Source organism: Rosa rugosa, chromosome 2 (genome assembly GCF_958449725.1).
Source record: "Rosa rugosa chromosome 2, drRosRugo1.1, whole genome shotgun sequence".
Taxonomy (NCBI): Eukaryota; Viridiplantae; Streptophyta; class Magnoliopsida; order Rosales; family Rosaceae; genus Rosa; species Rosa rugosa.
The window spans coordinates 17039642-17065313 of NC_084821.1; the positions used below are offsets into that span (position 1 = coordinate 17039642).

The window sequence follows — 25672 nt, forward strand, 5'->3', positions numbered from 1 at the left end:
ACTGAGCAAAATGACACAAGGGAGAAAGTTTCGCAAGAAGAGTTAGCGGCCAAAGGGTCCGAGCAGAAAGGACCGTCTTTTGTTACACAGGAGGATGTAGTTGCCATGCTAGAAAGGGAGTTACAGCGCACAAATGATGATTGGAAGTATGTCCCTCAACCCCCTTATCCAGCAAGCTTAACTTCCCTGCCTTACCCCAAGGGGTACGAAACACCAACTTTTGTCCTCTTTGATAGGAGAAAGGGAAGCCCCAAAGAGCACATTAGTTGTTTCATCGATGCACTTGGACCTCATGCAGGGGACCATATTCTCAGGCTTCATGAGTTCTCAAAAACATTCATTGATCGTGCCTATACATGGTACACTACACTTGCTCCAGGCTCTGTTCGAACTTGGGAAGAGTTGGCAAGTAGATTCTGCAAGAAGTATTTCGAGCATGAAGAAAGAGTTACCATTAATCAACTCAACTACACTCGTCAAAGGACAAGCGAGAACCTTGTTGACTTTGTTCGCAGGTTTCGCGACTTGGCCCTTGATTGCTATGATGAAAAAGGAGAGCAATCTCTTGTAGAAATTTGTGTCAGCAACATGCTACCAGAATACAGAGTCTATCTGGAAAATATTGGTATTGGCCAATTTTCTGGACTGATGGATGCAGCAAAGAAGACGTGCATGTCTGTAAAGGCATAGAAGAGCTGACGGTCTGACAAAAAGGATGCACACCAAACCCTCGCAATCGAAGATAAGTCTTCTTATAAAAGAAAGCGAAAAACCTATCCAGCCATTCCTTGCGGCAATGAAGAATTCCATGCCATACTAGATTCCATGTTTGATGACAGTGTTATCACAACCTAGTACCACCGGTCTTAATAAACCTCCTGAACTCGCACCGCTGTAGCTCCCAAAATCTCAAGAATGTTAATGTAGGGGAGCTGACACTGTCCTTTTTCCTGAGACTATCAAAAAGTATACCACTGCATGAAATACCATATGTCCGAGTGAAATCCATGATGCAATTCCGGAGATGTCCATCGTAAGATAGATGCGATGGCACATCCTGATCGATTCCAAATTGCCTCTTAACTCTATGAGGGGAATATATCTCGATTGCAAGGTCAAAGAAATCACCATATGCTATTATGGTCTGCGCATTAGTGGCTAGAAGCAGCTCGACGGATCCTAAGAACAGTGATGAGTTACCCTCTGGATAAAAGAAAGGAAATGTCTGGAAGCCGTGAGCAGTAAAATACGGCCTGAAATTGAATTGTCCGATGTCATCCAGGATAGCAGGCCTAAATGCACCCTTCTTGACTTTTCTTCTGAACCATCTGCAGCACAATGGGAACCCTACTAGATTGAAATCTCTTTTGCCCCCCTCAAGCTGGTGAAGGGACTTAGGGGTTACAGGTTCCACGGCCAAACCTTTGAATCTCTCCCATACGAACAGTTGAAGGAAGAAGCTAGATACTAAAGAATCAATGCCATACTGCCCCGCACCTTCTTTATCATCCTTTGAAATCTGATCAAGCTTCCTGTATAGGTGACTAAGGAAGAGAGGAGCAAGCGGGAAACAAGTACCAGCTGCTAGCATAATGGCCAATGGGAAGACTCGCTGCTACACATTCTCATAGGGAAAATCCGCAAAAATAAACCTGCTCAACTAGTAAGCAAACATAGCTTCCACCCAACAGCCAGAATCAAAAGCTGCACCATGCTTCAACTTGCCTCCACCCATTGAGCCCCAAAAGTTTCTTACCCAATTGCAAAAAAGGAACACTTCTTTGGAATCATAAGCACCCTTTTCCAGAACCTGTAGCTTCTTCTTCTGCTCCCTATCCAGCTCTATCTTGAAGGGATTACCGTCCCCAACGATCGGGATTCTCATAATATTGCAAACATCTTCCAGAGAAGGTGTAAATTCTCCCCAAGAACATTGCATTTCTTAACCTAGCCGCACGCTCTGTTAGGGTTTTCGGAGAATTTTTTTCTTCGACCACACTCTGCAACTTGTCCATGATCTCAATGGTGCAGATTAGGGCTATGGCTGCTCATAACCCTCCGACTCTGCAAGGGTCACGCTGGGAGCGGCGGGAGCGGCGGCGCTGCAGGATACTCACTGGTAGATGGTTGGGCGCCTACTCGGGAACAAGACTCGATTCCTTGGTTTCAAAGGGACTATAACTTCGATCTGGCGTGTGAAATCCGGTCTCTCAGTCCAGGATGCCGGAGATCATTTTCTTTTTCAGTTTGATCACGAAGTTGATCGCAATAGGGCTATACGTGGCGAGCTATGGTTTTACAGGAATACGATATTGTTGCTTGGAGACTATGATGGGATTGGTTCGGTGGAGACTATCCCGCTGTGGAAGTTGGAGACTTGGGTGGTGGTGAAGGGACTGCCAGTAGCCCTTTGTAACAAAGAAGCCCTAACCCTGATAGGGTCTGTGATTGGCCAGGTCATTAGATTTGATCAGTCAGCACTCCGATGGAAGGAGGAGGAATAAAGGATCCGGCTGGTGATGGATGTTTGGCGTCGGGTCCGTATCTGAATGCTTTTCGAGTTCTCGCCTACAGTGTAACCTGAGATCTCACTGGTTTATGAGAAAGTGAAGGGCTTTTGTCGTGAGTGTGGTCTATTTGAGCATAGTGAATCGGGCTGCGATGGATTCCTGGTGGCTGAGAAAACGGAGTTTCAACAAGGGCCGCTGGCAGCAGCTATGGCAAGATTGTCGTTGGCTATGGGTGATCTGTCTCCGGGAGATGCTAGTGATCTAACAAAAGAACAGCAGCTGCCTTCTGATGTATCTGGAATGGGAATGGAGATGGTGCTGCAGCAAGTGGACTCTGGTGTTGATGGGCCGGGTTCTAGGATTCCTGGAGGGGTGGTAGCCCATGCGTCATTAGGAGAGGATAGGTCGTCTAGACCTAAACAGGGTGAAGATGTTATTGGTACGTCGCACGGTATGATAGATCATGGGGACGTAGAATGGATCAAGAATTGGAAGACTTTGGTTCCGAACTGCTCTTTGACCAAAGTGGTGCCAATGTCGGGTTTCACTAAGGTGACGAAAGCAATTCTGAACCCGGAGTCGAATGTGGGATCGTCTTGTTTGGCTCTGGTGGGGACAAAACGAAGAGCGAGTGTTGATCTGATTATGGTAGGTAAGCGTCTGTTGTCACCGGCTCATCCTGCTCTTAAGGTGGATGAGAACATGACTCTAATGTTGCAGCATAAAAATGGCAAGATTATCATTTCTCCTAGGAAGAAGAAATTGGGACGCCCTTGTGGGAGTAAGAATAAACCTAAGGCTGCTAGGGTTTTGGAGCTGGAGCTACAAGAGAGGAAACAACGCAAATGGAAGAGCCATATTGATTCCCAAGGTTAGTCTACGGATTGTTTGCCTACGGAGACTACTTCTCCTGAAGTTGATGGAGGGGACAAGATAGGAGAAATGGAAGAGGAGGCTACGGTCCCTCTTCTGGGGCACATTTAAATTTTGTTAGGTCGCAAAGACCTTAGTTTTTGAGGGTTTTTTATCCTGCTTCGGAAGCTACTGGTCTTTGTTTGGAATAAAAGCGCTAGAACTGTCCAAAAGGTGGGTGTACTGGGGGTATATTGGGTTCTTGTTCTTGTGTAGAATAGGAGTCTCAGGGTACTCTGAGGAACGATTCTTTCTGTCGACCCCTTAGGGGAGTTTCGTTTTTGTACTGCTTGCTGAATCTATATAATGGCCTGACCTCTTTTGATAAAAAAAAAAAAAAAAATACGCATTCAAAAATTAAATATGAAGAAATTGTATTTAACCACTTTTTTCCAATTCTTAAAAGCGATTTGATAAAATATCTCAATAACGGATACGATTATAATTGGAAAAGTATCTCAATAGTGGATATGATGATAATTATTTTCAAGGTTAAGGAGAATCTCGCTATGATTTACAATGTATGAATTAGGAGTCTATGCTTAAGTCAAGCAATAGAATAAAAGGAAGAATGGTCAAGTGGTCAATAATGATATGCCTTCACAAATTCAATATGATCGAAGAAATCGTATCTAGCCACTTTTGTTCTGCTTTTTTTGAATAAACTTTTGTTCAATTTTTAACTGCATGTAATTTGATAAAATATCTCAATAGCGGATACGATTATAATTGCATTTGCACAGTGTAACAGTAATTCTTAGTGTATTTACTATATGGTCCTGTTTGGTTAGCAAGAATGTCAAAATAGGAAAAGAATTTATTTTTCTTTTCAGATTGATATAGAATGAAATATGTTTTGGTATTTTCATGTGAGTGTTTGGAACATTACTGGAAATTAAATTCTGGAATTAATTTTTCATTCTTATTATAGTGTTGGTAAGTCATAAGAAGGAAATATAAAATTATAATTTTCAATAATGCCCTTTTACTAATTAAAGTATAGATATGACATCAACTTATAAGGAATATTGATGAGGAATATAAATTTTTTACAGGGATAATTAATATAATTTTGTCTTTGACGGTGGGAAATGGAAATAGAATACCACCCATGACTAAGTAATTCTATTCAGGTTTTATGAGGTAGTCAATTTCCAGTCAGATCTCATTTTTTATTTCCTTTCCAATCTCTAATTACAACCAAACGGCACAACTGAATGGAAAATGAAATAAATTCTCATTCCATACCATGTTTTTCTGCCATCCAAACAGGACCTATATGAATTGGGATTGATTGCATTAAAAGAAAACGAATGATCAGTTACATGGTCAATAACCATCACATTCACACATTTAATATGATGAAATCATATCTAGCTATTTTGGTACAATTAATTAAATGTAATTAAAAAAAATCTCAATAATGAATACAATTTTAATTGAATTTGCATAATCTAACCGTAATCCTCGCTATAATCCACTATATAAGAATTACGATTGTTCGCAAAGTCAAGCAATAGAAACAAACAATCGAGTGATTGGCAACTCTAGCCAACACATTGCAAACTAAGAGAGTTGTGAGACCTCGTCCAATCCTTGGCAAACACTACATATGTCGAGATATTGTGAAGTTCTTTCAATCCCATTGCATTTTTCCTATTGTATGATATATCGTTTCTCCAAAGCACATAAACTTCTCTTTGTTTCTTAATCAAACATTTAAGGTTTATATCTCTCTTTGGAGAACAATATTCAATTATCTCTTCTTTGTTTATGGGGCTAACATCTATATTTTATTTTTTTCATCACCAAATCACACAAACTCTTTTGAAGTAAATTATGAGAAAATTTTTATTTCAAATTCCAATAATCAAATCACCGATTTACCATATAACAAACTTAGAAAATATAACAAAGTTGGGCCAGTGTTCATGATCTTCTTATTCTTTGCCGGGCCTCCTCAGGACCGAGGCTTAGGCTTATCATCAGACTTACTAAATATATACAACTTAAGTTGGGCCTTGGAGATGTTTGGAGCGCTGCTACCTGCTCTTCATCCCGTAAACCCTAAACCTCCATAAACCCCTGAAAATCAAATCTCTAAATCAAACTCCGAATTTCTCGCTTCTCCCCATTTCTCCAGCCATGGGCTTCTTCGACCTGAGCGTACCCCACACCGACCTCCCGCCGCCGGACCGCTCAACCCGCGCAAAGCTCGTGACCAAGGCCCTCGAGCTCGGCTACTCCGGCGTCGCCTACAACCGTACGATCAAGGGCGTCATGTCCGATCGCGACCGTTGCTCCATCCCCCTCCTCAAACACTCTCCTCACCTCACCTCCTCCGTCGGCTTCCACCGCGACCTCCTCGGCGTCCCACGCGCCACCCCTTTCCGCCAGTACACGCGCCTCACCGTCTGCGCCGAAACCCCTGCCCAGGCTCAGGCCCTCAATTCCGGCAACCCCATTTTGAAGACCTACGATCTGGTGGCTGTCAAGCCCATGAACCAGTCCGCTTTCGATCAGGCCTGTGAGAAATTGGAGGTTCCTGCTTTACACTGCCTTTGATTCCTTTGCATTTGTGTTCAGTTCAGTTTGGTTTGCTCGGAAAATTGAGGAAGAATTGTTATTGCTTTGGTGTAGGTAGATATAATCGCGATTGATTTTTCGGAGAAGTTACCATTTCGATTGAAGCAGCCTCTGGTTAAAGCTGCCATTGAGGTTCGAATTCCGTTTTCTTTATTCATTCAATTTTTTTTGGTTAGGTGAAGTGATAAGAGTGTTGGATATGCAGCGGAAGGTGTATTTTGAGATCACATATGCAGGGCTTATTGCCGATGTTCAAACTAGAAGGCAAATTATAACCAATGCTAAGGTGAGTGTTTGTGAAGTTAGTTGGAATTGTCAAAGCAATAGGCACCACTGAATCGGAAGTGTACTAAAACTTTGGATTGATTGATATTCTTGCCAATATTACTCTACTTTTGTTTTTGTTACTTGCTTTGATGGAAACTGAGAATGTGGGGTGATTTTACTTCCAACTATATAGTACGATATGTTTTAGGGTCATCTGTTGCATCACGATAAAAAAAAATTACTGCTGGGATGCCCATGTAGGTGTGATATATGGCCAGGAAACATGTTTAGTATAGCATAGTTGTTGAGTATTAGTTTGTATTTGTTAGTTTTATCTACAAATAATATCTGCCTTGCTCTTCAGTTATTGGTAGATTGGACTCGAGGAAGGAATATAATTATCTCTAGTGCTGCCCCAACTGCGAATGAATTTAGAGGGCCATATGATGTTGCAAACTTAATGTCATTGCTCGGTCTCTCCATGGAACAAGCTAAGGCGGCTATTTCAAGAAATTGTAGGTATGACAGCTTCCATAAATGTCATAGTGCTGTTGATCTGGAAATTTGTTCCTCCCTAAGTTTCTTGAATGAATGTCTTGCAGGACTCTTATATCTAATGCAGTGAGAAAAAAACACTATTATAAGGAAGCCATTAGAGTTGAAGAACTACCATCAGGTCAAGAAAGTGATGGGAACAAACCTTCGTCTAGTGACTCTTTTAATTGGGATCCCATCTCTAGTGGTGAAGGTGATTTGCTTTTAGATGATTTGGCAAAGGCTTTCAGTAACTCCATTACTAAAGCAACCAAAATGGTCAAAGCCATTGATTTTGCTTCGGTTATTGACAGCATGCCATCACTTGGATTTCAAGTTAACGATCTTATATCTGGAACTAATGTGGTTGTGTCACAACCATTGGCTACTCAGAAAAACATCGTTTCTGCTCCCCAGTTAAATGTGCAATCAGTTGCAACTGATGGAGTACAAGAACAATCTGTTTTATGTGATACTATGTTGGAGCAGCAAAGGTTCAAAAGCGAAAATCCTCAGAAATTATATTCATCTAGTGATACTGCCAAAGCTGTTAACAATGTTATTCCAATTGAAGATCCTTCGATAACCACTAGAGCAGAACCAAATAGTCCAGATGAAACAGATGGGATTGCCACAGATATTCATGATGTGCAATCACAGAAGTCTGTGATAGCAAATGCTGTTAATGATGTTATGGAAATTGAAGTTCCTACAACCACTGGAGCAGAACCAATGAATTCAACTGAATCAATGGGGATTACAAAAGAAATTCATGATGTGCAATCACTGAAGTCTGTGACTGCCAAAACTTTTAAAGATGCTATGGAAATTGAAGCTCCTACGACCACTGGAGCGGAAACAAAGAATCCGGATGGAATAGATGGGGTTACTACAGAAATTCTTAATGTTCTATCACAGAAGAGTATGACTAATTGCGAATTGAATGTTGTGCCATCTCAGGTTAATTTAACATATCATGCAATAGACATTGGGTTGAGTGTTGCTTGTAATCCTGATTCTGAAGTTCAAGTTCCCACTAATTATCAGGACAGTGATATTCCCGGTCCTCATAATGAAGAGGCTGATAGTATTAAAAATAATGATATACAAAGTGATTTAGTGGATGAAGTTCTAACAGGTAAAGAAAAAAAATCTTTGCCTCTGGATTCAGCATTGTATAAAAGTATTTCGGAAGTGGATGAATTGAAGGAACCTGGAGATGATGTAGTTGTACTTGCAAATCAGGTTTCTGTTCTGGATTCTAGTGATGAGATGACAGCAACTGATGATTATTCAGTTGCAAATCATGAGACAGCAGAGGTAATAATGGATGAGCAAGAACATGGGAAAGCTGATGTTGAATTGAGCTATCCAGCCTTGGTTCAGTCTGAATCAGGTATGACTTCTTTTCTTATGTGTGTTTTCAGATCATCTTCCGTTTCTTTTGTATTGTGATATTCTTTGTAGAAATGGGTTTTTTTGTTATGCAGTCTGACCTGTGAGATAGACTATCCTTTTAGAAAGTAGTAATATATACACACATAACCCATGGACTTGGGAACCATGTAACTGTTGCATGCTCTGGGTCCTTCATGGTGGTTAGATTGGCCTCAAGGCACATGCAACTGCTTTGTTGTTTATTGTTTTTCCTTCACAGAATGTGTTCCTGAGTATAGATTGTTTTGTTGTTTTTATGTCTAAAAACAAATTTAATTATTATTCTTTTCTTTTTTAATGATTCTTCAAGTCGATTCGGTCCCTTTAACTGAATATCAAATGTCGACATTTTTTCCACAGTTAATTCTCAGTAATTGTTATAAAAAAATTACATCTTCCTCCAATTTACAGCTTTGTACCTGTTTGAAAATTTTCTTATCCATGATCCATTGCTTATATGTTTATTGGCTGCAGGGAAATCCAAGGCAAAAAGGAAGAAACCTCATCAGGTGACATTTCTTCCTCTCAAGCGGTTGCTGCATGCTACACCTTTTAAGAAGGCTCGGAAAAGTAAAAGGAGACATAAGATGGCATAACTATGCAATGATTTCCAATATTAATATTATTGATTGTTGAAGTAGGTGAGCAAAGTTTGTTTCATATTTATCTTTCTTGATTATTTGGTATCCATTCACGTGTAATGGATGTAAATTTGTCATCGGCCCCAAGGGCCCTTACTGATGGTCTAGTCTCAAATTTTGATCTTAATAGCAATTTTGTCCATGATTGTATTCAATCTTCTATACAATTCTATTTGGACTAAATTTAGTTTGTCCCTTCTAACTTTGGGGCAAACATTAGAGCAAGTTCACCCGTTGGGTCACCAGGGCAGGACACTATTCACTGCCACTGGATCTTTGCTTCCACCCGTTGGGTCAGGGTCACCAGTCAGTTACTGTTTATCGAATATTTTATTAATTTGTTTTTGTAAAATGAGAAATGTATGATGTAAATAAATAGTATTGATAAATAATTTGAAAATGCAATCAAAGAAAATTTTTTTGGTAGACAAATTATATGTCCACCGACACTTTTTTTTTTTTTTTTAACTCCACCGACACTTTTATCACATATACACTACCGACAAAGTTTTTGAAAAGTGTGAAAATATTTAAAACTCCACCGACACTTTTATCATGAGTGTGAAATTTTTTTTAACTCCACCGACAATTTTGTCCACCGACACCACCGACAAGTTTTTTGAAAAGTGTGAAAATATTTTAAAATCCACCGACCCTTTTATCACATGCACACCACCGACAAAAATTTTGAAATGAGTGAGTGATAACTCACCGACACTTTTATGTGTGAAAAAATTCAATAAATAGACATGATATGCTCACTACATACACATACCATTCGAGCTTAACAAACCTTCACCCTTTCTACTTCTCTACCATTACATATTTCCTAAATTTCCCTCGTTGCAATGAACAATTTGTGGGATCAAATTCGACGGTCTCAGGATGAAGATGATGAAGAGATGATGGCCACCAACGCCATTGTCATCGCTGCAGTTGCAGAAGAATCTGGAAACCAACACCGAGGGCGCGGTTCTCATCCGGGTCGTGCACCAAATGAGGAACGACTTAGAGAAGAAAGGGGCAAAGGTATGTTGGCCGACTACTTTGTCGACCGGCCAGTGTTCAAAGATCCGGTGTTCCGAACACGTTACAAGATGAGTCTCAATCTCTTCAAGCGTATATCTGCTGACCTTTGCCAGTATGATCGTTACTTTGTGCAAAGGTCAGATGCTACAGGCAAAGTCGGACTGCTTCCGGAGCAGAAGATGACAGCTGCCTTGCGAATGCTTGCTTACGGTGCAGGGGCAGATCAATGTGCTGAGTATTGTCGGATGGCGAAATCCACCTCCGTCGCAGCCCTTCAGCACTTTACACGAGGAATTGTTGATCTTTACTCAGCAGAATACCTCCGCGCTCCTACTGCAGCGGACCTCAGACGACTTCTTGCCAAAGCTGAGAGGAGAGGTTTTCCAGGAATGATTGGGAGCATCGACTGTATGCATTGGCAATGGAAAAATTGTCCGACAGGTTGGGCTGGAGAATATAGTGGTAGGAAACAGATCCCCACTATCATCCTGGAAGCAGTCGCATCTTACGACACCTGGATTTGGCACACATTCTTTGGAATGTCCGGGGCATGCAACCACCTGAACGTCTTAGCAAAGTCTCCGTTGTTTGATGAGCTTACCACCGGTAGAGCACCTCTGATCCAATTCCAAGTTAACAACAGAGCTCACAGTCTAGGGTACTATCTCGCCGACGGTATTTATCCTCGATGGGCGACTTTCTTGAAAACTGTTCGAAATCCTACACGCCCCAAGGAAATCGAGTTTGCAAAGGCTCAAGAGGGGTATCAGAAAGATGTAGAGAGATGTTTTGGTATATTACAGTCAAGGTTTGGTATTGTTAGAGGAGCTGCTCGTGGGTGGCATAAAGAGGACCTTCGATACATTATGTTAACGTGTATTATATTACACAACATGATTGTCGAAAATGAACGACCTGAAGACAGCGATGATGAGTTGGAGTCCGATGATGAGGAAGCTAACAATATGAGGCCCAGGATTGCTGAGGTATGGGAGGGATCAACCGGTAGAGACTTTGATCCTGTTGGTAGAGATGCTCATCATATGAACGGATTCATGGACCGCTACCAACAAATTAGATCTGACCAAAGTCACTCCAACCTTCAGGAAGACCTCATTCAACACTTTTGGGAATTTCAAGGCAATAGGAGTATCTAGATCTGCTATTTGTGTGTGTTTTCTATTAGTTTTTATGTTTTTAATTATGTTTGTGTGGTTTCTACTTTAGTTTTTATGTTTTCAATTATGTTTGTGTGGTTTCATTTAGCTTTTCATTTCCTGTTGGTATTATTAAAATAAATTTTCATTTCATCAATCTAATATTACATAAGTGCAAAACCAAGCATTGGAATCATAACAATACAATTATTTAAAATATATAACTCCCTAATTTTCCTAATCCTCATCTTCATTAGGAATCCAATTTGTGTTTGTGGGATTATTCATATGGTTGGGGTTGGTGGATTCACCCGAAGAGAAAGGTGGAGAAGGGACACCACCGGTGAATGGTGGTTGTGGGAAGCCACCGAGGAAAGGAGATTGTGGATAATACCCACCGGGGAATGGTGGTTGTGGATAGCCACCGGGGAAAGGAGGTTGTGGATAGCCACCGACAAACGAAGGTTGTGGATAATATCCACCGGTGAATGGTGGTTGTGGGAAGCCAGATCCACGGGTTGCATCTTCAGCTTCTTTCTCCTCAATTTTTTTTTGTTTTCTTTGCCAGTAATTCTTTTTGATTGGCGTCATCTTACTTGTGTCCATCTCCATAATACGCTCTTCCCTCTCTTGATTTTTGAATTCCCTCTCTTGAATATCCAATTGCAAGCGTATATAATCTCGTTGTTGTTGGTCACGGAGATGTCGAGCATATTCCTCATCACGTTTCTCCTTGGCAGACAACATTGATGTTTGGTTGGTTGCTATAGTCTCCACAGCGGCTGTCAGAGGACTGGAATCATTAGATGCTTTCTTTCCTTTCCGAAGAGCTTCTTTGGCAGCCTTCTTTCCTTGAGGCCTCACCGAAGGATTGGGAGTTGCATCGGCGTTTACCTCATCTGCATCTATGTCCAACTGGACATGAGAATCAGGAACGGATTGTTGTGTGTGCATCCGTTCAGTTCCTCCCCTGGAGGTTCCTCCAGCCGAAGAGGAATGGTTTGGAATGTCATCAAATTGTTGAAACCCCTTAACAATCTCGTAACATTCTAAACTAATGAAATCACATTTTTTTGCTTTTCCTTTCGATTTGGTCATCGCAGCTCTCCACAAATCTTGTGCTTGACGTAGCTATTTAATTTAAACAAAAAAGTATAAATCTATTAGTACAAATATAAACGAGGTACATTGTATCAACTATTTAAATATAAGGTGAGTATAATGTATAATTTAAATAAAATGAAGTCTAAAGTATGATTATGAAGTATTAATTTGAAGTATAATTATCAACTAAATTTTAATATATCAACTAATAATTTAAAGTATAATTATCAACAAAATATTTCAACTAATAATTTAAAGTAAGATGTATCAACTAATTAAATTTTAATATACACAAAAAGAATCATAAAAATTAATATTCGTGTTACACTACAAATTCATACCTCATCAATCATATTCGCACCACTCTTGTACCAAAGCTTCGCTTGCCTTAACGCACATTGCCAAGCATAAAGTTCGACTTTCAAGGTTTTCCACCTCCCTTGAAAAGCTTGCAATGATCGGACATATCCATCCCAATGTTCGGCATAATGTTGGCGTACATCTATCCATAGATCATCTTTTCTTCGTTCCGTGCCCTTTGACGGATCTTGGCTAACAGCCCTCCAAGACTTGCACAATTGAATGTCTTCATTAGTCTGCCAACGTGTCCCGTCAATACTTGGATCTGATACTGGTTGGACAATCGTATTGCCTCGTACACTCATATTGGAATAAAAAAATTGTAGAGTATGAAAGCTTTGAGGAGAAGGAACAAAAAAAATTTTGAGGAAGAAAGATGATTTTTTTGGTGTGAGAAGTAAAATAGGAGGTAAGGTATTTATAGAAAATTTTGGTTATATTTTTTTTTGTTACCGTTGAAATCTAACGGTATTTTTTTTTAACCTCTGCAAATCGATTTTGATCTCCAGCCGTCAGATCCATTTCACTTTCATAAGCAACGGTCTAGATCTGTGGACCATTGCATTCAAATCTGCACAGGGACTCCAACGGCTACAAGCCACGTAGCCGCACATATCCACAAAACGACAAAATAACGAAAGCAACGCGCCTGTTGCTTTTGTCGCCGCTAGAAGACAAGAAACTGAAGCTCACTCCCCCCCAAGGCGCGTCTCCCCGAGCTGCTTCCTTTTGGGCCAGGCTGGCATCCTGGGTCACGGGCTCAGTCACCCTCCTCCCCGAGTTCGTGACCTGGGCCTCCCACTGTGGTTTTGCCCCAAGCCCGGTGGAAGTGTGAATAGTAGAGCTGGGTCACCATTTCTGCTGCTTTTGACGTGGTGCCTGGGCAATAGGATGCCCGGTGAACTTGCCCTTAGTTTGGTCTCTGACCTTTTTTTTTAATCATGATCGTCCTTGTACTTTTAATTTTCATCACTCTCGTCCAAATTTCAAAATTACCTCCAAAGATGACGTCAGAAGCTAAGCTGGGCCCGACATGAGGGCTCACTTTTCAGATTTCGAACCCCAAAGAAGGGTAAAATAGTCATTTTCAATTTAATCTAATTTCTTTTTTCTTTTATTTTTCTAATTTTTTTTTTCCTTTCTTCTCTGTATTTTCTCTTTCTTCTGTTTCACTTATCCCAAGCCTAAAACCGAAGAGATGATCTCTCATTCCTCCTTCCTTTGCATCTTGAACTCCTCCCTCACCGCCCTCTTACTCTCCTTCTTTGCCGGCTTCCTAGCCTCGAAAACCTGGCTAGCACCTCCGATCATTCCGAGACCACCAGCCAGACCAGAACCAGCCCACGCCGCCGACGAGCCAAACCGGAAAAGCTGCTGACATCGACCTCCTGAGTCGCCTGCATCAGCTAGCGTGCTTCACTGCTTCCGACCAGATTCTGACCTCATCATCACTCACTCCGACACGCTCCACTACAATCCAAGTTGTATTTGCCTGGCAACCGGACTCAGATCTACAGCACACCTTTTCGCGTCCACACCGACTTCTGGCATTCGACTCAGAAGAGTCGACCCCCAAGCTAGATCCGCTCGTCGCTGCACTCCACCGAGATTGTCGTCGAGGAACATAGATTGACCAGGCCGCCAAGACTGACGGCGACGACCCAGAAAACTTCCGGCATTTTTCAGTTGGGCCATTGACCCAAACTGTGGCTTTCTCTCCTTGACGGCGGCGCGTGAGGTTGGGGTTTAGGGGAGAGAGGCGGAGATGACAGTTAGAGTTACTGAGAGCTTGAGGAAATCGAAATTGGGCTTCTCGGTTTTATCGTTTTCTTCATTATCGGAACTGGTTGAGACGTGGGAGGAAATGGAGGAAGGGATTCTGGATTTGGGCGGGGTTTTGGGTTTGGGGGTAGGGACGAAGAATCGAAGATGAATAAGAGCCTAGAAGGCATTGGCAGGCCACTAGAGGTTTGTATATTAAGAAAGCTCGATTCTGCTTCATTTGACAAGCGAAGCTGTGGTTGATGGGCAGTGAGGGAGTGTGTGAGTTTTGAGATGAAACTTTCGTTTTGAGCTTTAGTTTTGCTGAGCTCACTTCTCTGAGAAGTATGGTGGCCTGAATCTCGGGCTTAACAAAGGACCGAGGAGGAAGATTGAGAAGTTGTTGGATCGATTTGGTTTTAGGTTTTGGATAAGTGAAGCAGAAGAGGGAGAAAATACATAGAAAAAAAAAAAAGTAATTAGATTAAATTCTAGTAAAAGAAAAAAGAAATTAGATTAAATTGAAAATGACCATTTTACCCTTCTTTGGGGTTCAAAATCTGAAAAGTGGGCCCTCATGTCGGGGCCAGCTCAGCTTCTGACGTCATCTTTGGAGGTAATTTTGAAATTTGGACGTGAGTGATGAAAATTAAAGGATTAAATTATGTTTAGTCTCTGTACTATGACCCTTTTTTCGTTTCAGTCCCTGACATTCTCAATTAATCTGAAAAGTCCCTAACGTCAAAATTTCCGTCTGATTGGTCCCTTCCGCGTCAAATTAGGAGTTGACCTTAGGTGAAATGTCCAATATACCCCTCTGTTATTTCTTTTTCCTTTTTAATTTCTTTTTCTCCTTTTTTTTCTTTTTCCTTTTTAATTTCTTTTTTTCGTTTTTTTCTTTTTAATTTCTTTTTTGCTTTTTCTTCTTTTTTTCTTGTTCCTTTTTAATTTTTTTTCCTTTTTTTTTTTTTTTTCTTTTTAATTTCTTTTTTTTTTTTTCTTCTTTTTTTCTTGTTCTTTTTTAATTTTTTTTTTCTTTTCGTTTTGCCTACTTTCTCCTTCCTTAACCCACCAATCTCATTCGGATCAAACTCCACAACCCATATGTTTCTCTCCCCAAATTGAAACCAAACCTAGCAAAGACCTAGCTTGGCGGTGCAGAGATGGACATCGAGCAAAAGCAAGAGGTTAGGAGCTGATCTATCACTTCTTCACCTTCTCTGAAGCCATCTCCTTTTGTTGGGATCCGCCCTCGCCTCCATCGTCGCCAACGCCATCTCCCAAACACAAGCAGATCCCAATTAGCTCGGAAATTCGCCGCTAAACCACTCCCCTCTTGTTTTCACAGCCTACTTCTTTCTCTCCCACTCAAATCTCACTTTCTCTCTCCACATCAAGCCTCAATTTGGAAACTTTTCACTGAAAACTACCATTTTTTTCAGACCCTGAGGTTTTTGGGTCTTGCTCAAAATGGTGATTTGGATTTTGGGTCTGGTTGACATGATGGTTTTTGATGGCCAAGTTGACCAAAACCAGAAGTGAAGAAGAAGAACAGTGATGGAAAAAAAAAATGGCCGCTGGTATGGAGAACAATAATTGGGGTTTCAGGTCGATCTGAATTGGTTCGCCGACGTGGCGCTACCGATGCAGCAGGATACGATGGTCATTAAAAAGGAAAAAGAAAAAAGAAAAAAGAAAAGAAAAAGGAAAAAAGAAATTAAAAAGGAAAAAAGAAAAATAAAAAAAGGAAAAAAGAAAAAAGAAAAAAAAAGGGCCACCGGCATGGAGAACAAGAATTGGGGTTTCGGGTCGATCTGGATTGGTTCGCCCACGTGACGCTACCGATGCAGCAGGATACGATGGTCATTAAAAAGGAAAAAGAAAAAAGAAAAAAGGAAAAAGGAAAAAGGAAAAAAAAGAAATTAAAAAGGAAAAATGAAAAATAAAAAAGGAAAAAAGAAATTAAAAAGGAAAAAGAAAAAAGAAAAAAAGGAAAAACAGAAATTAAAAGGGAAAAAGATTAAAAAAAAGGAAAAAAAGAAATTAAAAAGGAAAAAAGAAAAAGAAATAATAAAGGGGTATATTTGACATTTCACCTAAGGCCAACTCTTAATTTGACGCAGGAGGGACCTATTAGAGGGAAATTGTGAGGTCAGGGAGTTTTTAGATTAAATTAGAATGTCAGGGACTGAAACGATGAGAGGGACAAAGTACAGGGACTAAACATAATTTAATCCAAAATTAAAAGTACAAGGACGATCATGATTAAAAAAAAAGGTCAGGGACCAAACTGATGTTTGCCCCAAAGTTGGAGGGGGCAAACTGAATTTAGTCCTTTCCATTTCTATGAGATTGTCTGTGGAAACATGTGAATCTGCCGGGCGTTTTCTTAGGTTAATTTTCCCCCTTTAGATGTATGGATGTGAGAATGCATGGTTCTTACTCTCTTTTTCACTTGTTCTTTGTGGAAAACCTTTGTTGTGTATGCTACTCAGGTAGCCTCTCTGCAAAGGTTGGAAATGGTGTAAAGTGATTACTAAGTAGTAGCATCTGGCCTACCAGACCAAAATCGGTCCAGACCAAGGCTGATTTTGGTTGAATTCACCTTTCTGGACCAAATGAGTTCTGTCCAAAACACTTCACAGAAGTCTAAACCTAAAACTCACCTCCCATATAGCTCTTATGCACCCAGTATGTCAAAGTGATGGCTTAGTTCACCCACGATTATGTGAAAGGGTTCTTTTATAGGCATATGGGTCCTAATGATATTAGGGAAAATGATTATTTACCTAATTTTGAGGTTAATTAACCCCACTTACCCAAACACTCTAAGAGATTGCCCACTTACACAATATTTTATATATATTTTGCCCTAATACCAAATTAAGTATTTATTTATTTATTTTTAGGACAATTTTACCTTGCCGGATTCCGGTGATAGGCGGCCGGCCGCGGACTCCGGTGACAGGAATCCAGCAACTGGTGAAGGGAATCCGGCAGGATTTCAGTGTCCGATTTTATTGCCCCTAGTAATACCCAATAATATATTATTGCCCCCCAATAAACATATGATTTCCCCCCAATACTCTTTCTATTGCCTCCCAATAATCATATTATTGCCCGTAATAATCATATTAGTGCCCCCCAATAATCATATTATTACCCTCCAATAATTATATTATTTATCTCCAATGAATTGCATAAACTCCCAAAACCAAAATGAATACACTACAGGCACAATTGATCAATTTATATGTTCAATTCTACATGTTCACTTTTTTTTTTTCGTTCCCCATTCTCAGAGCTCACAGTTTACCAAAAAAAAAAAAAAAGAAATTTGGCCACCCAGAAAATGCTCTGGGCACCCACTAGACTGTGAGATCGGCTCGTTTTTTCGCCGGTACTTTGGAGCTCCAACTCCGAGATTGTCTACTCGCCCAGCGGCGGTTTGGAGGTCGTGACTGGATTGGGAGGCGGAAGATGCGACCGGCTTGGGTTGGAGGACTGCGAGACCACGCTATTCGAGACGGCAGCGTCTCCGGGTCAAGACCAGTCGCTGCTCCGGTGGATCTCGGGCGTCGTTTGGGATGAAGCAGATTCAGGCAAAAGAAGGAGATGCAGGAGGCCGCTGGCGGCTAGGAATCATCGGCGCCTAAGATACGTATGGTTGTGAGGCTGCTTCCGGCGCCTGAGATTGATAGCAGGCTGATTGAGGTCTGTGTAGTCGTCGGCGTCGAGCATCTGTCGGATCGTGCCGGAGTGGAGCAAAAACAGGTTTTCCAGTGGTCTGGGTTGTAGTCCGATGATCTGGGGGCGTCTAGTTCTGGTATGGAGTCGGATTTCCGACCTAAGTCTATCGACGGTGGAGAGAGAGAGAGAGAGAGAGAGAGAGAGAGAGAGAGAGAGAGAGAGAGAGAGAGAGAGAGAGAGAGAGAGAGAGTGTGTGTGTGTGTGTGTGTGTGTAGTTTATTAATTAAAATGAGGGCAAAACAGTCAATAAATGTTAAATTGGGTAAATGAGAGTAAAAAACTCTTAGTGGACAATTTTTAGGCTCAAATTGTGTAAATGGTCAATACCTCATGGGACTCGGATCCTCTGCTAAGCACATTGCTGTCCTAACCTACCTAAACTTTCACTGAGATTAAGACACGTGTCAATATTCATATCCAATGGTCTACTTTTCTCCCCCAGCTTTAAAAATTAGTGATTTTACGAAAAAGACCCTTGATTGTTGTTGTCTGTATTCTCGCCCACTCTCTCTCCTCTATTCTTTAAAAATGGATTCTGGGAAGTTGCAGATAGGTAAATGCAGATTTATTTACATCATCGATCCAGCAAGAACAAGTAGTAAAACAAACATATAATACCCAACTTATCAATCAAATCAAAACTAGAATGAAAAGAAGAAATAGCATCTCAGATTCAAATTCCCCATAATTTTCTTCACAGGCAATCATAGTGAAAGGATAACGAATTAAAGAAAATCATCACCGATGCTTGCTGAAATCTTTCTATAACTCAGAAAACCAAACAATCAAAAATTCAACTAGCAAGTAGTAGAGGGAAAACTCTTAAACAGATCGAAGAGAATCATATATGTATAATTTGGGGTTGGATGCTCCATTGATGGGTTCTTCCCTGTATAATTTCATTCATTGATACTTGAATTGTCTCCCTTCAAGCACTACGGGATCAATCATACCTATCAATCTGGTATTTTCATGTTAAACAAATCTAATTTAACTAAACCCACTTGATTAGCAGTTGCTGTTATGTATTGGTGCTGAGTGAGAGTAAAAGAGGGAGAGCAGAGAGGGGAGAGAGAGAGAGATCTGCACTTCGGCGTGAAAGGAAGAGATTAGGAGAAGAATAAGATAGACTGATAGAGAACAGAAAAACACAAGCTAGCTTTGTTGTTTGTTGTAGACCATTGGATATGAAAATTAACAAGTGTCTTAATCTCAGTGAAAGCTTAGGTAGGTTAGGATAGTAATCTGCTTAGGAGAGGATCCAGGTCCTATCCCATGATATTAAGTTAAAGGATCAAACTCAGACTTTGTAATGATTTAGGTGGTAGTTATAAAAAAAAAAAAAAAAAGATTTAGGTGGTGGCTGCTGCTGTTCATGTGCTACCGCACTTGATTTTGGTGTTTCTATATTCTGACTTGAATAATTGCCTTATTTTGTGTTGTTGACAAGACGCTTCTTGTCTTTTTACTGAATCAAAGGTCGACTTCGCCTTTTTCCGAACTAGTCGGGGGCACAGCCATTTTTTTTCCTTCCCTTTTTCTTCTGGCTTTTGTAAGAAACAAATTTCAGAGAAAAGTTAGAACCTTACTATGATCAAGAATTTAAGGGGGAAAAACTGGCCAGTAAAATCATGTGTTTTAAGTATAATGAAGAAAATGATGCAAGGGCCAAAATCGAGCCCTATTTATGTAGAGCCAAAACGGGACACCCTAGATGGGTAACCCTCTACAGTAGAGGGTTACCCATCTAGGGTGTCCCGTTTTGACTCCCTTTCCTTCCTAAACCCTAATATCGAGTAGCATATTGGGTCATATGACGTCTGCCAAATTACGTGATCTTAAAACTTATACAAAAGCCCGTTTCAAAAAAAAAAAAACAAGAAAAAAGAAAAAGAAAAGAAGCTCTTATACAAAAGCGGTTCCATGAAAATGTTGAACCCTCACTGACGAAAAAAAAAAAAAAACTTTTAAATAAGTTCCTCAATTAGGTGGCCATTCGAGCGTTTATGAACCAGGAGAACATTGCTGAGGATAGTGTGTAATTGTTCAGTACCTCCAAAGCTAAATGCATGCAGTTGGACAGAACCGATATCTGTTCTGGTAATTCGAATTGTTTTGTTCTTCTCGTAACTCAGATTCTTATGACAATTGGTATCATCTTATTCGCAACTCCTAGAACCTTATATAGCTATATATACTAGACGCACTCGCATATTAAATTAGTTGCCAGTTGTTAATAATTTATTAAGGAGTGCAGTTGTGAAATCGTGCTTAGTGAACTTTCTGGGCTACAGCCAGGAGCTGCATTTCTAGTTTTCTAGGATTATCATTAGCAACTTCTGTATTGGAGTTCATTGAGAGTAATTAATATATAATCAATATTATGTTTGTCCCCTAGCTTAGCTTGTTTAGTGGTTTATCCACCGCCGGCCGACAAAAATCAAGAGCGCCGTTCTCCCTACCTTTTGTTTACAAGTTGTCTCACCAGAACTATAGCCTTTGGTTAAAGAGAAAAGTGGGATTAGAAACTTAATCATATATTCTAATTTTAAAACTAAGTATGCATCACTACTCATTCAGTAACATGGAACCAAATGATTAGCAGAAAGCTTTGATTACAAAATTTGGCGTTTTATGATCAAAGTCGTGTATGGTCTGTGAAGATGATTAAAGTGCGATTAAGGAGCTGCTTAAGCCTTGACCATATACGCGGCTTATGCCTTTAATATACATAAGTTTTGCTAAAAATAATCGAACATGATCCCATGATTGTTAACTAAGAGTGTCCACGCAATATATCGTAGATTTTGAGTATAGAATGACTTTATGAAATCAGGAGAATTTTGCTGAGGACAATGCGTAATTGTGAAGTCTACGCACTATATCGTAGATTTTGAGTATAGAATGACTTTCTGAAATCAGGAGAACATTGCTGAGGATAATGTGTAATTGTGAAGTCCACGCAATGTATCGTAAATTTTGAGTATAGAATGACTTTCTGAAATTAGGAGAACATTGGTGAGGACGGTGCGCGATTATTTTTCTGATGACTTTATTGCGATTGCTTTAGGGTGGAGGTTGATTTTAGTCCGTGGGTGTACAAGTTGGTGATTTGTAGGGTAACGTTCTCAACCACAAATTTGTAGCTTTAGTCAGGATTTGATGTTTCTCAGCTGATGTTAGGTTTCAGATTCGTAATTAGCTGGAGTCTTCTGTTTAGTGTAGTAGTTTGCAGTAGCTCTGTTTAAGATGCTACACAGTCTCTCTATGGTTCGTTGGTGCACTTCAGTATGAGTTTGATAATAAAGGACTAAGAGCACCTTTTATTTTGATAATATGAGGTTGATTGAGATGACATTGATAAGTACATATCATATCATGCGCACTTTCCCTCATTGTCGATAAGGCGGTTCCTTATGATCGATCTATAAACTGATAGTTACATTCCAGTGCTAACTAAGAAACTTGGATGTAACTGATTCATTCCCTTTCCTCGCCTCACATAACATAGATCAGATCATCAGAATGATTTGTCTAATCGATTGATTTGGTAGGCGGTCTAAATCTGCAACTAACATTCTGATATTAAAAGATTCAAACAATACATAATTTTCTTTGGAATTTGTTTGATTTTCTCACAAATTATTAAAAGGTTGGCGGACATTGATACAAATTTATTTCTCATAACGATCAGGGAGAAAAAAGATGACCTGCTACATGTGAAAATGCTGCTCATAGAAAAAGGAAACTGTAACAATTTTCCAAAAATCGAATTCATTACATTATGTGAACCAAACAAGGAAAGTCACCGAGTGACACTATCCTTGCAATCATGATGAATAACCCTATACCAATATAAAAGTACGCAATTTCGTGGCCCACTATACTTTGCAACACGGCAACACCATAGTTGAGATCCCAGCATTGTAGGCTTAATTAATAAAAATCAAGCACAGATTTTTTGCTGCTACTTGGAACATATATCCCAAATTCACACTCATGAAGAAGGTGACTGTCACCATATATCTATTAAGCTCTTTCCTCTTCTTGTTTTTTTTTTTCATTTTTTTTTTCAATGGTAATGACTTTCGTTTTCATCTGTTCTCATCACCTGTCACAGTAATGTTATACTTCAAAACACCAAAATAAAGCATGGGAATGACCATATTGACTAATGAGTTGATCGATAGTGAAAAACTTCAGCATTGATTAGAAGCCTTAAGATTCAACAATATTGTCATTCTAGGAATGATACAATTACCTATATTTACATCACCTACTTCAAGCTTAATAGCGCTTAAAGTACTGCATTCTGCATAATAAAACTTCAAACCAAGCAGCCTAAGTTTAATATGGCTAGTAGCTACTTGCTAAAACATTTGACATAGAGTAGTTTCATTGTCCCTAGATTAAGGAATTTGATTCGATTGAAGAGAATGCATCAAGCAGGTTGATCCAACCATCGCCATCCTCTTCATCTTCCTCCCCACTCATTTGGCTCCACTGAACATTAGGGGAATTCTTCTGATCAATTTCATCATTCCTTGCAAATCGCCCTCTGATGCGCGGCCTGCTGTCAGCCAATGTCTTCCTACATGCATACTGAATTCAAAAAGGGGGAAACAGATTAAGGTTCTCGTTTCAAATTTATGTAAAACCAAAAATAGCAGAAATAACATGATGGACGGTTGATCTTCAATAAAACTTGTCACACCTTTTAGCTAGGGGAGTAGAAGTTCTAATATGCAGCATATTTTTCATGGTTGTACCTTTGTGACAAAGGTTACCCTCTTCTCAAGGATAAGAGGACTCATCAGAACATTACAACACCAGAACTATATCATGATTTAGAATGAAACAATTGCTACTTGATCTAACAAATTAAAAACAAAACAAATGTACCACTCCCTTGGGAAAGTTTACTATTTCAAACAGACATCCAAGAGTAAGACAATAGAGAGAGTTGAACGTCTGTTTATAGGACCTGCATAGACATAAAGAGGGAATGAAATCTGGCCAGGATTAAGCATCAGATACAAAGTTATTGGCCAAAAGAAAAATATAAGTATTTGGTCAGAAAAGTATCAAAATAAAGGGTTTCGGACTCATAAGAAAGGAGTTTTTATAAAAAAAATTTCCTGCACATACAAGATACAGTGCGGAAAAAGAATATTGAACTATTCACCTACAGAGCCCATTTAATTGAGATTAGGTTTAACATTTGCCATGCAAAAATTGATTTTGATGTATAGTTTTGTCTAGTTTTCAATCTATCTTATGCCAGCTTATCTTTATCTTTAACATTTTAATAATGTACGCAAGAAAACCAACTTACATGTCAAAGTGTCAAACCACATTACACCATCTCTATGATCCACTATTTGGATGTATTGATTTAGAATGGAAACGATGTGGGATGTGACAGTCACACAAAGGCTATAGAAATGATAGCACAAAAGAAGTAGAGCTATAGTGAAAGTAAAATGATACATAAGAATTACATGTAAGAAATCGTGGGCCAAAAAGCAATAAACGAGGCCACCATACCGGCATACCCTATGGCCATAAAGCTTAAAGTACTAGTGGGTCAATGAGCAACTAGCCGAAGAATGCTAAAGATATCACGTCTTGATAAAAGTAAAAAGAGGAAGAGACTAAAAGATTGAGAAAGGTGTAGCAGAATTAACTAAACCTTAATCGTTTTGTTGAAGTTCCTGAGGTTTCTCTTGCTTCTGTACCTCTCGATTCTCTCTTTCTTCTCCTCAGGACTGTAACGACAGGCTTTGCTCATTCCTTCAATGATCATACTGCTCTCGCTTGACAATGGACTACTTTCTGATGATGATCTGTAGCTGCTATGCAATTGCTGCACTTGCACCCCATTAGTATTGTTAATCCTCTGCATGCCATCAACACCGAAAAACATGTTTAGCAAATGTAAAGAGCAAACATCAATTTGCCGTATACTCTTATATGTTCTATTGTCAGACTATGAACGTAGATAATCAACTCTAAATAAGTAATAATTTACAATGTTAGACAAGAAAACAACATACATGTTTTATCTCGTAAATAATAAGATTTATGATTTCGTAATCACAACAAATAATGGTCTAAATTTTCACTATGTTAGAAAAAAAAAGATTTCACATTTCATATAATGACAAGACATTTCACCAAATTAATTATGGTCCAGATTAAGCTCCAATTATCAGTCTAATTCGGCAATAACATATGAGACTATTTGATTTGAAAGAACAACATTTTCCCTTAATAATTAATATGCCGCACTAATGACACACTAAACCCTAACGCATATATATACTGCCTGGTAACGATGTCGTCTCCCAAGAAACCGAATAATTTGCACTCAGATCAATTTGTATGTTCCTGAGAAACCTAACACCATGCAGAGTCATTTGGAGATCAAACCTGCAAATCCAAGTCGCCGGTGCTATAAACCCTCCGGACGGGGCCGGTCTCGAGCTCCAGCAAGTCCGAGACGAGCCGGTGGGTCCCGACGTTCTTCTGGAGCGAGTGGCTGCTCACACTCCTCTGAATCATCAGGCTCGGCTCAACCTCATGATCATGAATAGTCGTAGTGGTAGTGGTACTCGCATAGGTGGGCGAGCCACCGTAGCTGCTGCAGCCGCTGCTACAGCTGTTGTTGCTGAACTCATTCGCCGCCGCGCCGAGGTGGTGGTAGTCATTGTTGTAAGTCCCGAAGGGCAGGGCAGGCATTGGCCGGCCCTCGAAGTCGTTGGCGCGTGGGTATGCGTTGCCGTTGTGACCGTACATGGCGCGTGTGGGGAAGTCGGTCGAGAATTTTGGGAGTTGTGGGAAGGTTTGAGAGGAGTGAATATAGTGAAGGAGGGATGGGGGGTACTTAAAGCAAAAGGGCAGGGGGCCATAGAGAACAGGGACGACGGGATGGGTCTGCATGGTGACGTGGACGGTGACGTCACGTTTTTGGAGAGGAAAAGCTAAGCGTTGACCTGTGGAGAGAGGTTGGTGTTGGATTTCTTCTTCTGCTGGAGATAGATCAGACGCGAGCCTACCCCAGCCAGTGTGCTGATCATAACGTGTTGACCACACCTAAATCTCTCTCGGTGTATATTGTGCGCTCAAGATGTCTGATGAAATGCTTAAATATATGTTAAGAGAAGTTGCGTCGCGGTGTTCGACCGGAAAGATTGTGAGTTTTTTTTGTTGTGACAAATTTCAAACTCTTTTCGAGTTGTCAAATTGATAGTCTGATAATATAATAGATGAGTCGACATTTTTGCAGATGAAATAAATTAGTCGTGTCGTATAGAGTTGAAATGGTAAAGTAATTGATGCATGCGTGGATAAATATTGTTCGAGAACATGGGAAAAAGCTAGCTAGGGTCAGGCGTTCGGAAGCCTTGCAGCTAGCCGATGAAATTATGCTTGTATGGTATAAGTTGTAAGCAAGTGAAATATGGAAGCCTGTGTCCTGTGCAAGGTTAAATCTGCCTAGGCAAATGTGAACAAGCTTCTAGTTTAGTACCTACAAACCCATATGAATGTACCAGTACCAGTCCCAGGGCGCAAATAATTCGATCATTGGTAGTTCACAGTGAGTCAAGAAGGATATTAATCA

General features: G+C 40.1%; 4 protein-coding genes and 1 non-coding gene across 8 annotated transcripts; 2 read left to right on the top strand and 3 right to left on the bottom strand.

Moving 5' to 3' along the window:
- Positions 1-844: 844 nt before the first annotated feature.
- LOC133730452 (uncharacterized) lies at positions 845-1939 on the bottom strand. Its single transcript, XM_062158037.1, has 2 exons — positions 1757-1939; positions 845-1615 (listed from the first exon to the last, which is right to left on the bottom strand). Exons 1-2 carry the CDS (start codon positions 1937-1939, stop codon positions 845-847), a joined length of 954 nt encoding a protein of 317 aa, XP_062014021.1.
- Positions 1940-5476: 3537 nt separating this feature from the next.
- Positions 5477-9042, top strand: LOC133733327 (protein GAMETOPHYTE DEFECTIVE 1-like). The gene is made up of 6 exons (XM_062160971.1): positions 5477-5963; positions 6063-6140; positions 6214-6294; positions 6640-6794; positions 6878-8205; positions 8721-9042. Exons 1-6 carry the CDS (start codon positions 5568-5570, stop codon positions 8840-8842), a joined length of 2160 nt encoding a protein of 719 aa, XP_062016955.1. The 5' UTR covers positions 5477-5567; the 3' UTR covers positions 8843-9042.
- Positions 9043-9735: 693 nt separating this feature from the next.
- Positions 9736-11073, top strand: LOC133730453 (uncharacterized). The gene has a single exon (XM_062158039.1). It carries the CDS (start codon positions 9736-9738, stop codon positions 11071-11073), a length of 1338 nt encoding a protein of 445 aa, XP_062014023.1.
- Positions 11074-18708: 7635 nt separating this feature from the next.
- LOC133734955 (small nucleolar RNA snoR26) lies at positions 18709-18799 on the bottom strand. The gene has a single exon (XR_009858700.1). It is a non-coding gene; the product is annotated as a small nucleolar RNA snoR26 (small nucleolar RNA).
- A 3439-nt stretch (positions 18800-22238) lies between these two features.
- LOC133732327 (zinc finger protein CO3) lies at positions 22239-25189 on the bottom strand. 4 transcript variants are annotated; one of them, XR_009857048.1, is made up of 4 exons: positions 24481-25188; positions 23741-23947; positions 22763-23032; positions 22512-22650 (listed from the first exon to the last, which is right to left on the bottom strand). XR_009857048.1 is itself a non-coding variant. In XM_062159856.1 (3 exons), exons 1-3 carry the CDS (start codon positions 24988-24990, stop codon positions 22453-22455), a joined length of 882 nt encoding a protein of 293 aa, XP_062015840.1. In that variant the 5' UTR covers positions 24991-25189; the 3' UTR covers positions 22239-22452. The 4 variants fall into 4 exon arrangements, 3 of the variants coding, with proteins under 3 accessions (XP_062015840.1, XP_062015839.1, XP_062015841.1); XM_062159856.1 differs by lacking the exon at positions 22763-23032 and having other exon boundaries at positions 22239-22650; positions 23741-23914; positions 24481-25189; XM_062159855.1 differs by lacking the exon at positions 22763-23032 and having other exon boundaries at positions 22239-22650; positions 24481-25184.
- Between the last annotated feature and the right edge of the window lie 483 nt (positions 25190-25672).